Below are 14,847 nucleotides of genomic sequence, written 5' to 3'. Positions count from 1 at the left end.
ATGAGGAATCTCAGGCCTCCTTTCCCCATCATCAGAGGATATGAACCTCACCCCCATAGAAGTTCTTTTTCTCCTTGGTGCTAGGCAAGTGGTTCCAGCCTCAGCTTCTCTTTCAGTTTGCTACCGGCAAGAGTTTCCTCTTCCTCAAATGCAGGGAACACGTGACAAATTCTCACAGTAGTTCTTTCAAGGTCACTTTCACTTCGTCATGGAGGTGTGAGGCTCTGCACAGCCCACTGATGACCCTCTGGAATGACCCTTTCTCCCCAGCATCTCTGCCATCACCCCCATTAGGCTAGAAGTGGGTAAGCATTCATGTTGGAAGAACTGGGCTTCTGTATTCTTAGCTTGCCCAACGTAGGTAGTCTAGGACCTCCCTTTAGGGAGTCCTTCACAGACATTATTTTATGGAACTTTGGGGTTTCTGCCAAAGTTCCTCAACACCAAGAAAAGCAAAACATCCCATTATATTTGCATTTGAAGGATGCCCCAAACCCATGTCTTTTTTCCTCCCATTCTAGGCAGAAACAGAGACAGGGGGATCAACAGAAAGAGCCTCCAGACGTGTGTAAGAAAAATAACTATTTAGATCCTCAAATAAGGGGAAAAATATTAAATTCAGCTAGTAATATTAGATTTACAAGCAGAAAAGGAAAGGGACCAATTTAAGAAGCAGGTTAGAATGTTAAAAATCATGTGAGTGGGATACATTGGAGGAAAACTGAGCACTCAAAATACTTTCTTTGACACCAAGAAAAAGGCAAGGAAATGATGTCCTGAAATAAGGGAAAATTCAAGAGCTGAGGATTTCAGGATTTTTGAGCAATAATAATGTGGGTTCACACTCAACCTTAAAAGGCACAGTCTTTTAAAGTATCAGGAGGAGCTTCAGCAGGAGACTGCCAGTGGTGATGATCCTGCTGAGACAGGGGTGGCCACAAGGAGCAACCCGCCCTATGTACACTTAGTAGACCTACTATCTGCAAGAGCGAAAGGCACTGGCAATGGCAGTAATAACTGGGGGAAACATGTCTGGAGACCTGTCGCGCACCCCGTCCTCGCCGGCAAGAACAGCACGCAACAACAGCAGGATTCTTCTGCAGAAAACTTTAATCTTCAGCTCTTTGTGAAACAAATGTGTCGGGCAGGACCCAGACTAAACGAAGGGGCCAGCTTATATAGCTCTCATGCTCTGTGCTGATTGGTGCTGCTATACGTGCTTCATTAGCATGGCAATTTTTAGTAGATCTGATTGGTTCTTATGCTAAGGAGTGATTAGCATGTGGTTTTGTGACGTAGGGTATTTTGCAACTGGGAAGTATGGGACTTTCCAGTTGCCCCACGTTGAGCGCCACCCTCTGGGTGCGGCTGCCAACATCTCCCCCTTTTTTGTTTAATTGAAGCTCAGGACGGAACTTGTCAGCTGAGGCGGAGATAGAGGCCTGACCTCCAGCAAACATTTCTTGATGCCCCCTTTTTGGAGAGGGGTCTCTGGGCATCTACCCCTATGCAGTCAGGCGTGTCTCTCAGAGGGGTCCAAAACCTCTTGCAGTGCTTTGCCTCGCATCCTCTAGCAGACGTTGGGACCGCCTGGTACAAAGGGTCTTGGACCTTTTCTTTGACCCTCTTGCACCGCGAGTTTCTTAGGGAAAGCTGCAGGTAAGCGATAAGGTACCCGGGCCTGGTGCAATGCCACAAGGGCTCAGGGTGCAAGGGCTACCTCAAGCTAAAGCTGAGCTTCTTTATTGAGCATGTTGAGCCATACTTGGGGAGAGGCGCCAATATCTACCGCCATTAAGGCTTGAGCAAGGATTACTTTATCTTGCCTATGTCGGGCACGGAGCCTGCATAACAAACAACCAGAGTAGGAGCATGAGACCTCCAAGCATGAATACACTCATCCCAGCCATGACCGCCCACTCTTTAACGTGGGAGAGAGCTCTGTGGAACCAGGAAGAGAGTCCTTCTGCTACGGAGATATCTAGCCGGGTGGAGTTGATGTGGATTATTTCTCGCCGTAGCTCTTCCAATGCTCCATCAAAGTCTTGGAACCAGTTTCCTGAAAGATACTGGGACAGGCTTCGTGACAGATTAGCTGCTCGCGTAAAGTTTTTATATTGTATGCTAGTAATGCAGAGAGCGCGAAATTTTCGCTCACATCCCAATTGGGCTAACTGCCAGAGCACATCTAGTTGCTCTTCCACTAGATCTACTCGCTGATTGAGGACCATTATTCCTCCTTTCAGCTTGCCATCAAGCGTGGACTGATGGTCAAGGGCAGAGGATACTGATTCCGCAAGGTTATTGAGTTCTGTAGCTGTTTTGATAGAGGTGTCTAAAGCTATGCCAGCTGCGGTGGCTGCAACTGCGGTTATGGAGATTAGAAGCACTATAGCGGCTGTAGCACCGAAGTCGCGTTTCTCTCGAAACAGTGTCATGGTATTAGGTGCGTCTACTGGGACGGGGACCCAACGAGGAATACGGGCTATTAAGGCATTGGTAAAGTTAAGTGCATCCCAGCACTGAGACAGAAAACAGGAGGTATTGGAACAGGAGTTAAAACCATCATTGGACAAGATAAACAGGAATGGGGGGGAAAGGCATACTGGAGCTGGTGGGAAGGGGAGCTTGGGGGCTCCCTGTGTAGAATTGACCGGGGAACAGAAACGAGTGGTAGGGCTTGAGGATTTCACATCAGTATAGCACTGATAGGTCATGTTGTAGCTGACGCCTTTTCCTCCACCCAAAAGGGCGGATAGTGGGGACAGGTCTGTACAAGAGCCATTAATGCCACACAGCATCCATTTGTGAAAAGGATTCCTGTTCATAGGCTGGGAGTAATTGCTATCTTTTATCATTGCTGTTCCCCAACTTCTACCTTCGGTCATATCTGGGGAGATAGTGAACCTCTGGTGTGTGTCTGCCCAAGTCACTGTAGCTGACTGGCAGTCTGTCCAGGGCCATGGTTCTCCCTCATAATCACCTAAGCAGTGGGGAGCATATTTGGGTTGACGGAGGCTGGTGGTTGAGTTAAGGCCTCCGGGAGGGTCTACAAATGTTCCATTGATCCAGAGAACATTCTGGGGGATCGTTAGGTTCTCGGGCCCCCCAAGCACGATCCCCGTTATCGGATCACTGAACCAGCCATATTTTCTCTGCTTTAGGGAGATACAGTTGGTTAGATTCTTAGTGGTGAAACATAATGATCCGTCGGTTACAAAGGATCGGTTTTCTCCCAAAGGAGCTGTCATGGTGTCTTTTGCCAGGTATGGCAGATTTATGCTAGAGTTGGAAGTAAAAAAACGTGGAAAAACCGCTGCATTGAAGCGGACGGGCATGGGCTTAGGAAAGGCAGACAATATTCCCCATCTCAGTACTCCCTGAATCGGGGTTCCCAGCGACGAGAGCAGGATCAGTAGGCACAGAGAGGTCATCTCCTTTGTCCAGGACCTTCCTTGTCAGGCGCTCTGGGATCCAGAAGGGGTTTTCTTCACCCTGGGGGAAAACACATACAGCTCCCCTGGATCTTATTATAATTGGATCCGGGCCTTTCCATTGGTTAGATAATACATCCTTCCATTTCACTAGTTCCTGTGGGTCTTTTGGCCACTGATTGTGGCGGTCTGCTGCTGTATGGCCTCTAGCATCCAGGTTCAAAAAATTTATAGTGAAAAGTGCTAGGGCTATTGCTGTTTTCGGTGTGGGGGGGTACATCCTCAATTCCCCCTTTTTGTTTAAGTAAATAGGATTTGAGAGTGCGATTTGCACGCTCTACAATCCCTTGACTTTGCGGGTTGTAGGGAAGACCAGTGACATGTTTTATCCCCATGTGATGGCAAAATTGAGCAAATTTGGTAGAGGTATAGGCTGGACCATTGTCTGTTTTGAGAATTTGGGGTAACCCCCATGCGCTCCAAGCCTCAAGACAGTGCTGGATGACATAGGAAACTTTCTCTCCAGACAATGGGGAGGCAAAGATGACTCCCGAACACGTATCTATAGACACATGTACGTATTTCAGCTTCCCAAAGGAAGAAATGTGTGTCACATCCATTTGCCAAATTTGCAAAGGCTTAATACCTCTGGGATTGATCCCAACATGAGGTGTGGGAAGAAAACTGCAGCAATGTTGGCAGCTAAGAACAATGTTCCTAGCTTCAGCTCTGGCTATGCCAAAGCGCTTGCGCAATGTTTCAGCAGTGACATGGAATTGTGAATGGAATTTTGAAGCTGTGGCGACAGGGTCTAGCAGAGGGAAAGCTATACTTCTAGTTGCAAGGTCTGCTAAGTGGTTGCCTTGGGTCATAGGCCCGGGAAGGCCTGAATGTGCTCTAATGTGGGTCATATATAAAGGAGAGCGTCTAAGGAGTAATTGTGATTGTATTTGTTTGAACAGGGTAGCTACCGAACTTGATGCTTTGATCGGTCCAGCTACTTCTAGGGAATTAACTGCATTAACAACATAACTAGAGTCTGACACAATATTTAAAGGTCCATGAAAGGTTTGTAGTACTTCCAAAACTATATGGCATTCTACTATCTGTGGAGTATTGGGTGTATAGTTTTTTGTCACAACTTCGCCATTATGGACATAGGCACCTGTACCTGTCTTGGATCCATCTGTGTAGACTGTTTCTCCATGTGGCAACGGGGTTTGGCTAGTGATCCGAGGGAACACTAGGGGATGAGTTTTGGCAAAATTGAGGAGGGGATGTTTTGGGAAATGGTTATCAAAGGTTCCTGAGAAGCTATAAGCAAGTATGGCCCAATCATCATTCATAGCGCATAATGTTTGTATCTGCTCCATATTGTAAGGGGTTATGATTGTTGCTGGAGCTTTCCCAAAATGTGTTAATGAGTTTTTTACTCCCCTCAGAGCGAGATTGGCTATGGCAGCTGGGTAATATTCTATAGTTCTAACTTGAGAGGCTTGGGGGTGGACCCAGATCAATGGGCCTTGTTGCCACAGGACAGCAGTTGGCAGTCCCGGAGTAGGAAGGATGCATAACTCAAAGGGTTCATTTAATTGTATCCTATTCAATTGTGCTGTCATAAGGGCTTGCTCTACTTTGTGGATAGCTTGTACTGCCTCAGGCGTAAGAGAGCGCAGAGGTGTTAGTTGTGAGTCCCCCTCTAGGATTTTAAACAGTGGTTTCAAGTCAGTGGTAGGTATCTTTAAAAATGGCCGCAACCAATTAATGTCTCCTAGGAGTCTTTGGAAATCATTCAAGGTTCGCAGCTGATCATGTCTTATCTCAAGCTTTTGGGGGTAAATAACATCTGTGGAAATAGTGGTTCCTAGGAATTTGCTAATACTAGACTTTTGGACTTTCTCACTGGCTATATTCAGTCCCCAAGTTTCTAGGGATTTAGTGAGCTTTACATAGGCCTCTTCTACCTCTGCTGATTGTGGGGAGCAGAGAAGGATATCATCCATATAGTGAATAATTTTTAGTTTGGGGTAGTTCTCGCGGATTGGTGCTAGCGCTTGCTGAACATACAGTTGACATATGGTGGGGCTATTTGCCATCCCTTGAGGGAGGACTTTCCACTGAAATCTGGCGTCGGGTTGTTCATGGTTAATAGCTGGCAGGGTAAAAGCAAACCTTTCCCTATCTTTGGTATTTAGGAGTATAGAGAAAAAACAATCTTTGATGTCTATTATGGTTACTTTCCATTCTCTGGGTAGAGCAGAGAGGAGTGGCAGTCCTCGCTGGACAGGTCCAAACAGCCTCATTTGAGCATTTATTGCTCTCAAATCATGAAGCAATCTCCATGATCCTGACTTTTTTCTGATTATAAATATGGGCGTATTCCATGGAGATACAGAGGGTTCTAAATGTCCTAATTGGAGCTGTTCTTGTACTAAGTGGTGAGCTGCTTCCAATTTCTCAGAGGATAGGGGCCACTGAGGAACCCATATGGCCTCCTCTGTAAGCCAGGGTATGGGCATGGCGTCTTCAATGGCCCCTACGAAAAACCCAAGCCGTGACGGTCATTTTTTACTTTGGGTAGGATAGGCTCCGCGCGTCCCTGTTGATGTTTCCCTAGCCCTCTGCCAGGGATGTATCCCATATCCATCATCATGCCTTGGGCAGGGGTGGAGTACTCATTAATGAGTTTAAGGCCTAGGCCTTGCATAACATCTCTCCCCCACAAATTGACTGGCAGTGGGAGCACATAAGGGGTAACTGTACCTTCTTGCCCTTCAGGCGCTTGCCATCTCAATGGTTTGGCACTAATGGTAGGACTAGACTCATATCCTAAACCTTGTAAAGAGTGTGAGGACTGTGTTACAGGCCATTTGGAGGGCCACCAGGTTGCAGAAATAATACTTTTATCCGCTCCAGTATCTAGGATTCCTTCAAAACCTTTTCCTTCTATTTTGAGGGTCAATTTTGGTCTGTCTGCTAAATCTAATACTATGAAAGCTGAATTGTAGTTGGAGGAGCCGAAACCCTTTTCTCCTCTCTCCGCTGCGATGGAAGGGTAATTGGCGTGGAGACTAGGTAACACTAAAAGCTGGGCTATGCGGTCTCCTGGGGATATGGGGTAGATACCTCTGGGGGCTGAACACATAATTTTCACTTGTCCCTCATAGTCTTGGTCAATAACTCCGGGGTGGACTACAAGGCCTTTTAAGGCAGCAGAAGAGTGCCCCAAGAGTAATCCAACTGTGTTTGGTGGTAAAGGGCCTTTGAAGTCCGAGGGAATAGGTTGAACTCCCATCTGCGGAGTTAACACTATTCTGGTGGTGGCACGGATGTCCAATCCCGCGGAACCTGGAGTGGCTCTCCTTGGGGGGCTTTGTTGCTCCCGAATGACACTTGTGTGCTGGTTGCCCCATATATTTGCGGGCCCTGACGGCGGGGGCCCCTCTGGGCGTTTTTTGGCAGCTCTAAGGGTTTCCCTCCTATGTCTTTAACAGATCGGCATTCATTGGCCCAATGTCTGCCTTTTTTGCACTTAGGGCATAATCCAGGGGTCTTTTGGGTTGTGTGCTCTAAAGTTTGGCTTCTACATTCTCTCTTTATATGTCCTAATTTCCCACATTGAAAACATTTAATATTTTTATTGGTAATTCTGGCTTGTTTGTGGCTTTGTAATATAGCCGCGGCTAGGCCCGCATTGGTGAGTGGTCCCCCTATTTCTCTGCAGGCTTTTAGCCAAGCATGCATCCCCTTCTGTTTCCAGGGTGTTATCGCTTGCCTGCATTCTTTGGTACACTGCTCGAATACTAATTGCTCCACCAGGGGCATAGCTTGCTCTTGGTCCCCAAATACTCTACCCACGGCCTCCATCATGCGAGCGACGAAATCTGAAAATGGCTCGCTCGGCCCTTGGATAATCTTTGTCAAATTGCCTGACACTTCCCCTTTGTTAGTGAGGGCTTTCCATGCCTTAGCAGCTCACGCGTTTATTTGTGCGTACACCTGTGCGGGGAAGGCGGTCTGGTTGGCCACCCACTGTCCCTGGCCTGTCAACATATCATACGACCACATGGGTTGCCCTTCGGCAGCGTTTGCACGTGCCTGGGTCATGCTGATATCATGCCACAACGCTTTCCACTCTATATATTGTCCCATGCTAGTAAGGCATGCTTTAGTCACATACTGCCAATCTGTAGGTGTCATAGCTGTCTCTGTCAACCTTTCAATCTGTGCTAAGGTGTAGTTAGCACTGACTCCGTAAGCCCGAACGGATTCTGCTAAATCTTTAACTTGTTTATGGCTCAGGGGCTGGTGGGAGCGTACCCCGTTGTCCTCAAACACAGGGAACATTTGCTTAATTGCTTGTATGGTATCTGGGTGACAGAAAGTATGTGTACCGCTCACATAAGGTGGCGGAGCAGTGGGCGACGGAGAGCACCCTTTCATTTTCTCTTTGGTCTGCCTTTCAGCCTTGCTAGTTCTCTCACTTCCGCATTTCACGGTCCTGGTCTCTCCCCCCTCTTCCGAGGATATGAGCTCCTCCTCTGGCTCCCTGTCGGAGAGTTGAAGCTCTCTCAACTCTTCCCATGGGTACTTGCTACTTTCTCCGAGGTGGTCGTCACCTGCTCCTCGGGGCTCTTTCACTTTTGCCCTGGGCGGACTTTCCCCCTCACTCTGGGGTTTTTTAACTTTCATTTTAGCGGTCCTCTTTCGGCCGCGAGCTAGCTCTGTCTCCCGTTCCGTTTCTGACATGCTTTCTTGGATCTCTGTCAAAGCTCTCTGTCCTGCCTTTATCACCTTTTCACATTTTTCATCTTGCAGGCAAGCTCTAATCAGCTTCCATAGTGGTCTAGTGCCTCCTCTCAAGTGTCCCTCTTCTTCTTCTCTATCAAGATCTTTCCCTAACTTGTCCCAACTCGGGATGGAGAGGGACCCTGAACAGATAAACCAGGGAGCGACGCGGTCTACCTCCTTCACAAAAGATCCTAAGACTTTGCTGGAGACCTTCAAATTTCGCTCTTTGAGCGCTGTCTGCAGCGCTGTGACTAATGACGGCGCGTTTCCCATAGTGTCTCTTTATCTACCGAGAACCATCAGCCCCTACCCTTAAAAGCGCGTCTCTCGGAACTTACCACTCCGGGTTTTCTTCAATCCTGCAGTTCTGAATCCTCTCCAGATGTCTGAAGGGTCCTCCCTGTGCCGGTGATGTTCTGGTCCCCGGGTTTCGGCACCACTTGTCGCGCGCCCCGTCCTCGCCGGCAAGAACAGCACGCAACAACAGCAGGATTCTTCTGCAGAAAGCTTTAATCTTCAGCTCTTTGTGAAACAAATGTGTTGGGCAGGACCCAGACTAAACGAAGGGGCCAGCTTATATAGCTCTCATGCTCTGTGCTGATTGGTGCTGCTATACGTGCTTCATTAGCATGGCAATTTTTAGTAGATCTGATTGGTTCTTATGCTAAGGAGTGATTAGCATGTGGTTTTGTGACGTAGGGTATTTTGCAACTGGGAAGTATGGGACTTTCCAGTTGCCCCACGTTGAGCGCCACCCTCTGGGTGCGGCTGCCAACAGAGACCTTGTCATCAATGAGAAAATGCAGAGACAGGAGGAGGACTGTGGAGAATGCAAAGCTTCTACAAAGTGGGATGCTCTGATTTTGAAATAAGGGAGATAGTATCTCCAACACCCAGGAGTTTAGACACAGCCCACGCTCAGTGCAGCATTTCCACACCAGGGAGGAGAGGCTCCAAGGGGAAATGGAAATTAAAAGTATTTAAACGGAGGGCGGAGCAAAGATGGCGGCGTGAGTAGGACAGTGGGAATCTCCTCCCAAAAACATATGTATTTTTGAAAATACAACAAATACAACTAATCCTAAAAGAGAGACCAGAAGACACAGGACAACAGCCAGACTACATCCACACGTGCGAGAACCCAGCGCCTGGTGAAAGGGATAAGACACAATCCCCAGACCGGCGGGACCCGAGTGCCCCTCACCCCAGCTCCCGGCGGGAGGAGTCAGAATGGGGAGGGAGAGGGAGCCCAGGACTGCTAAACACCCAGCCTTAGCCATCCGCACCAGAGCGCAGAAACAGTGCATGCGGGGAGTGCTGGAAACTAGGGAAACAGGACAGCAAGACCCGTGAGCGGATCCTGAAGCAGGCGCCCCTGTGACAAAGAAAAGCGAGTGCTTTTTGAAAGTCTTAAAGGGACAGAGATGCCACAGCTGGACGAAAACATACTGGGTCACAGTCCAGCTGCTGGAAATTCCAGGGAACTCTGGGCGCACTAACCCCCTGGACAACAGCTCTGAGACCCCTCACAGAGGTAAACAGCCAAACAGCCCCCTGTCCATTACCCCTCCGGGGCCCCGCCATAGCAGAGCTGCGGCCTGAGGCTGGCAACACCCACAGCAAGGGAGCTTCCTCCATGCCATACGGGCTGGGCAAGATACAGAGACCCAGTCTATATGCAATTGCCCAACACAAGCCACTAGGGGTCGCAGTTGTCCCAGTAAAGAGGCCAGGAGCAAGTGGAAAGCCTTAGCTCTCCCAGCTGACAGAAAGCCAATAGCTCACCACTGCACCTGTCAACATGAAAAGGCAAAAAAAAATTTGATCCAGACAAGACTAACCCAGACAGCTTCAACATCTACTACATAGTCCCCTGAAAAGGAACCCGGGGAGATAGATTTAACCAGTCTTTCTGAAAAAAGAATTCAAAACAAAAGTCATAACCATGCTGATGGACTTGCAGAGAAATATGCAAGAACTAAGGAAGGAGAATACAGAAATAAAAACCTCTGGAAGGACTTCAAAACAGAATGGACGAGATGCAAGAGACCATTAATGGACTAGAAAACAGAGAACAGGAACGCAGAGAAGCTGATGCAGAGAGAGATAAAAGGATCTCCAGGAATGAAAGAATTTCAAGGGAACTGAGTGACCAATCAAAACGGAACAATATCCGCATTATAGGGGTACCGGAAGAAGAGAGAGAAAAAGGGATAGAAAGTGTCTTTGAAGAAATAATTGCTGGAAACTTCCCCAAACTAGGGGAGAAAATGGCCTCTCGGACCACAGAGGTACACAGAACTCCCAAGACAAGGGATCCAAGGAGGGCAACACCAAGACACATAATAATTAAAATGGCAAAGATCAAAGACAAGGACAAAGTATTAAAGGCAGCCAGAGAGAGAAAAAAGGTCACCTTCAAAGGAAAACCCATCAGCCTATCATCAGACTTCTCAACAGAAACCTTACAGGCCAGAAGAGAATGGCATAATATACTTAATACAATGAAACAGAAGGGCCTTGAACCAAGATTACTGTATCCAACACTATTACCATTCAGATATTTAAATATGAAGGAGGGATTAAACAATTCCCAGACAAGCAAAAGTTGAGGGAATTTGCCTCCCACAAACCACCTCTACAGGGCATCCTACAGGGACTGCTCTAGATGGGAGCACTCCTAAAAAGAGCACAGAACAAAACACCCAACATATGAAGAAGGGAGGAGGAGGAATAAGAAGGGAGAGAAATAAAGAACCATCAGACTGTGTTTATAATAGCTCAATAAGCGAGTTAAGTTAGACAGTAAGATAGTAAAGAAGCTAACCTTGAACCTTTGGTAACCACAAACGTAAAGCCTGCAATTGCAATAAGTACATACCATTCAATAATCACCCTAAATGTAAACGGACTGAATGCACCAATGAAAAGACACAGAATAATAGAATGGATAAAAAAGCAAGACCCATCCATATGCTGCTTACAAGACACTCACCTCAAACCCAAAGACATGCACAGACCTAAAGTCAAGGGATGGAAAAAGATATTTCATGCAAACAACAGAGAGAACAAAGCAAGTGTTGCAATAGTAGTATCAGACAAAATAGACTTCAAAATAAAGAATCTGACAACAGATAAAGAAGGACAGTACATAATGGGCTCAGTATCTATCAGTAGATAAAGGGCTCAGTGCAACAAGAAGATATAACCATTATAAATATATATGCACCCAATACAGGAGCACAAACATATGTGAAACAAATACTAACAGAACTAAAGGAGGAAATAGAATGCAATGCATTCATTCTGGGAGACTTTAACACACCACTCACTCCAAAGGACAGATCCACCAGACAGAAAATAAGTAAGGACACAGAGGCACTGAACAACACACTAGAACAGATGGACCTAATAGACATCTACAGAACTCTACATCCAAAAGCAACAGGATACACATTCTTCTCAAGTGCACATGGAACATTCTCCAGAATAGACCACATACTAGGACACAAAAAGAGCCTCAGTAAATTCCAAAAGATTGAAATCCTACCAACCAACTTTTCAGACCACAAAGGCATTAAACTAGAAATAAACTGTTCAAAGAAAGCAAAAAGGCTCACAAACACATGGAGGCTAAACAACACGCTCCTAAATAATCAATGGATCAATGACCAAATCAAAATGGAGATCCAGCAATATATGGAATCAAATGACAACAACAACACTAAGCCCCAACTTCTGTGGGACACAGCAAAAGCAGTCATAAGAGGAAAGTATATAGCAATCCAGGCATATTTAAAGAAGGAAGAACAATCCCAAATGAATGGTCTAATGTCACAATTATCGAAATTGGAAAAAGAAGAACAAAAGAGGCCTAAGGTCAGCAGAAGGAGGGACATAATAAACATCAGAGAAGAAATCAATAAATTGAGAAGAATAAAACAATAGTAAAAATCAATGAAACCAAGAGCTGGTTCTTCGAGAAAATAAACAAAATAGATAAGCCTCTAGCCAGACTTATGAAGAGGAAAAGAGACTCAACACAAATCAACACTATCAGAAACGAGAAAGGAAAAATCATGACGGAACCCACATTAATAGAAAGAATTATTAGAGAGTACTATGAAAACCTATATGCTAACAAGCTGGGAAACCTAGGAGAAATGGACGGCTTATTAGAAAAATACAACTTTCCAAGACTGACCCAGAAAGAAAGAGAAAATCTAAACAGACCAATTACCAGCAACGAAAATGAGGCAGTAATCAAAAAACTACCAAAGGACAAAACCCCCGGGCCAGATGGATTTACCTCGGAATTTTATCAGACATACAAAGACATAATATCCATTCCCCTTAAAGTTTTACAAAAAATAGAAGAGGAGGGAATACTCCCAAACTCATTCTATGAAGACAACATCACCCTAAATCCAAAACCAGGCAAAGACCCCACCAAAAAAGAAAACTACAGACCAATATCCATGATGACGGTAGATGCAAAAATACTCAAAAAAATATTAGCAAACCAAATTCAAAAATATATCGAAAGTATCATACACCATGACCAAGTGCGATTCATCCCAGGGATGCAAGGATGGCACAACATTCAAAAATCCATCCACACCACCCACCACATAAACAGAAAGAAAGACAAAAACCACACGATCATCTCCACAGATGCTGAAAAAGCATCCGACAAAAATGCAACATCCATTCACGACAAAAACTCTCAACCAAATGGGTATACAGGGCCAGCACCTCAACCTAATAAAGGCCGTATATGACAAAACCCACAGCCAACGTCATACTCAACAGCGAGAGGCTGAAAGCCGTTCCTATGAGACGGGGAACGAGACAGGGGTGCCCACTCGCCCCACCGTTATTCAACATAGTCCCGGGGGTCCCAGCCACGGCAATTAGAACAGACAAAGAAATACAAGGAATCCAGACTGGTAAAGAAGCAGCTAGGCGGTCACCATCTGCAGATGACACGATACTGTACGTAAGATAACCCTAAAGACTCCACTCCAGAACTGCTACAACTGATAAATGGAATACAGCAGAGCTGCGGGACACAAAATCAACACACAGAAGTCTGAGGCTTTCCTGTACACTAACAATGAACCAAAGGAGAGGGAAATCAGGAAAACAATTCCATTCACAACTGCATCAAAAAGAATAAAATACCTAGGAATAAACCTAACCAAGGAAGCGAAAGACCTATACCCTGAAAACTATAAGACACTCTTAAGAGAAATTAAGGAGGCCGCTAACAAATGGAAACTCATCCCACGCTCTTGGCTACGAAGAATTAATATCGTCAGAATGGCCATCCTGCCCAAAGCAATCTACAGATTGGATGCAGTCCCCAACAAATCACCAACAGCATTCTTCCACGTACTGGAACAAATAGTTCAAACATTCATATGGAAATGCCAAAGATCCCGAATAGCCAAAGCAATCTTGAGAAGTAAGAGCAAAGCATGTCTGTGTGTGAGTGTGTGTGTGTGTGTGTGTGTGTGTGTGTGTGGTGTGTGTGTGTGGGTGCGGTATCTCGCTCCCCAACATCAAGCTCTACTACAAAGCCACAGTCTTGATCAAGACAGTTTGCTCCTGGCACTAGAACAGAGCCACAGATGGGTGGAACAGAATAAGAGACTCCAGACATTAACCCAAGCATAGGTGGTCAATTAATACATGATGAGGGAGCCAGGGACATACAATGGGGAAGTGACACTCTCTTCAACAGACGGTGCTGGCAAAACTGGACAGCTACACGAAAGAGAATGAAACTGGATCACCGTCTAACCCCATACAGAAGAGTAAATTCGAAATGGATCCAAGACCTGAACGTGAGTCATGAAACCAAAAAACTCTCAGAAAAAAACATACAGGCACAAATCTCCTGGACATGAACATGAGCGACTTCTTCAAGAACATAACCTCCCCGGGCAAGGGAAACAAGAGCAAAAATGAACTGGTGGGACTACATCAAGCTGAAGAGCTTCTGTACAGCAAAGGACACCCTCAATAGAACAAAAAGGTACCCTAAAGTATATGCGAGAATATATTCATCAATGACAGATCCGATAAAGGGTTGACATCCAAAATACATAAAGGGCTCACGCAACTGAACAAACAAGAAGAGCAAATAATCCCACTCAAAAATCGGCAGAGGATCTGAACAGACATTTATCCAAAGAAGAAATTCAGGTGGCCAACAGGCACATGAAAAGATCCCCCACACCGCTAATCCTCAGAGAAATGCAAATTAAAACCACCATGAGGTATCACCTCACACCAGTCAGGATGGCCACCATCGGGAAGACACACAACAACAGACGGTGGCGAGGATGTGGAGACAGGGGAACCCTCCGACACTGCTGGTGGGAATGGACATCTCAGCTCAACCATTGTGGAAAAGCAGTATGGAGTTTCCTCAGGAAACTCAAAATAGAAATACCACTTGACCCGGGAATTCCACTTCTAGGAATTTACCCTAAGAGCGCAGCAGCCCAGTTTGAAAAAGACAGATGCGCCCCTATGCTTGTCGCAGCGCTATTTACAAGAGCCGAGAAACGGAAGCAACCTAAGTGTCCACCAGCAGATGAATGGGTAAAGAAGA

The 14,847-nt window shown here is 46.0% G+C and overlaps 1 protein-coding gene across 1 annotated transcript; it reads right to left on the bottom strand.

Moving 5' to 3' along the window:
• Positions 1–1,357: 1,357 nt before the first annotated feature.
• On the bottom strand, positions 1,358–9,391 carry LOC130679842 (uncharacterized). Its single transcript, XM_057489360.1, has 2 exons — positions 8,564–9,391; positions 1,358–3,495 (listed from the first exon to the last, which is right to left on the bottom strand). Exon 2 carries the CDS (start codon positions 3,432–3,434, stop codon positions 1,827–1,829), a length of 1,608 nt encoding a protein of 535 aa, XP_057345343.1. The 5' UTR covers positions 3,435–3,495; positions 8,564–9,391; the 3' UTR covers positions 1,358–1,826.
• Positions 9,392–14,847: the final 5,456 nt, after the last annotated feature.

Source organism: Manis pentadactyla, chromosome 12, assembly GCF_030020395.1.
Source record: "Manis pentadactyla isolate mManPen7 chromosome 12, mManPen7.hap1, whole genome shotgun sequence".
NCBI classification, from domain to species: domain Eukaryota; kingdom Metazoa; phylum Chordata; class Mammalia; order Pholidota; family Manidae; genus Manis; species Manis pentadactyla.
The sequence above is the reverse complement of the archived record's forward strand: the minus strand, read 5'-3'. Positions and strand labels throughout refer to the sequence as shown.

Bases quoted from the DNA above. Each gene is read 5' to 3' on its own strand.
- LOC130679842 (XM_057489360.1), bottom strand. From the start codon at position 3,434: ATGACCTCTCTGTGCCTACTGATCCTGCTCTCGTCGCTGGGAACCCCG.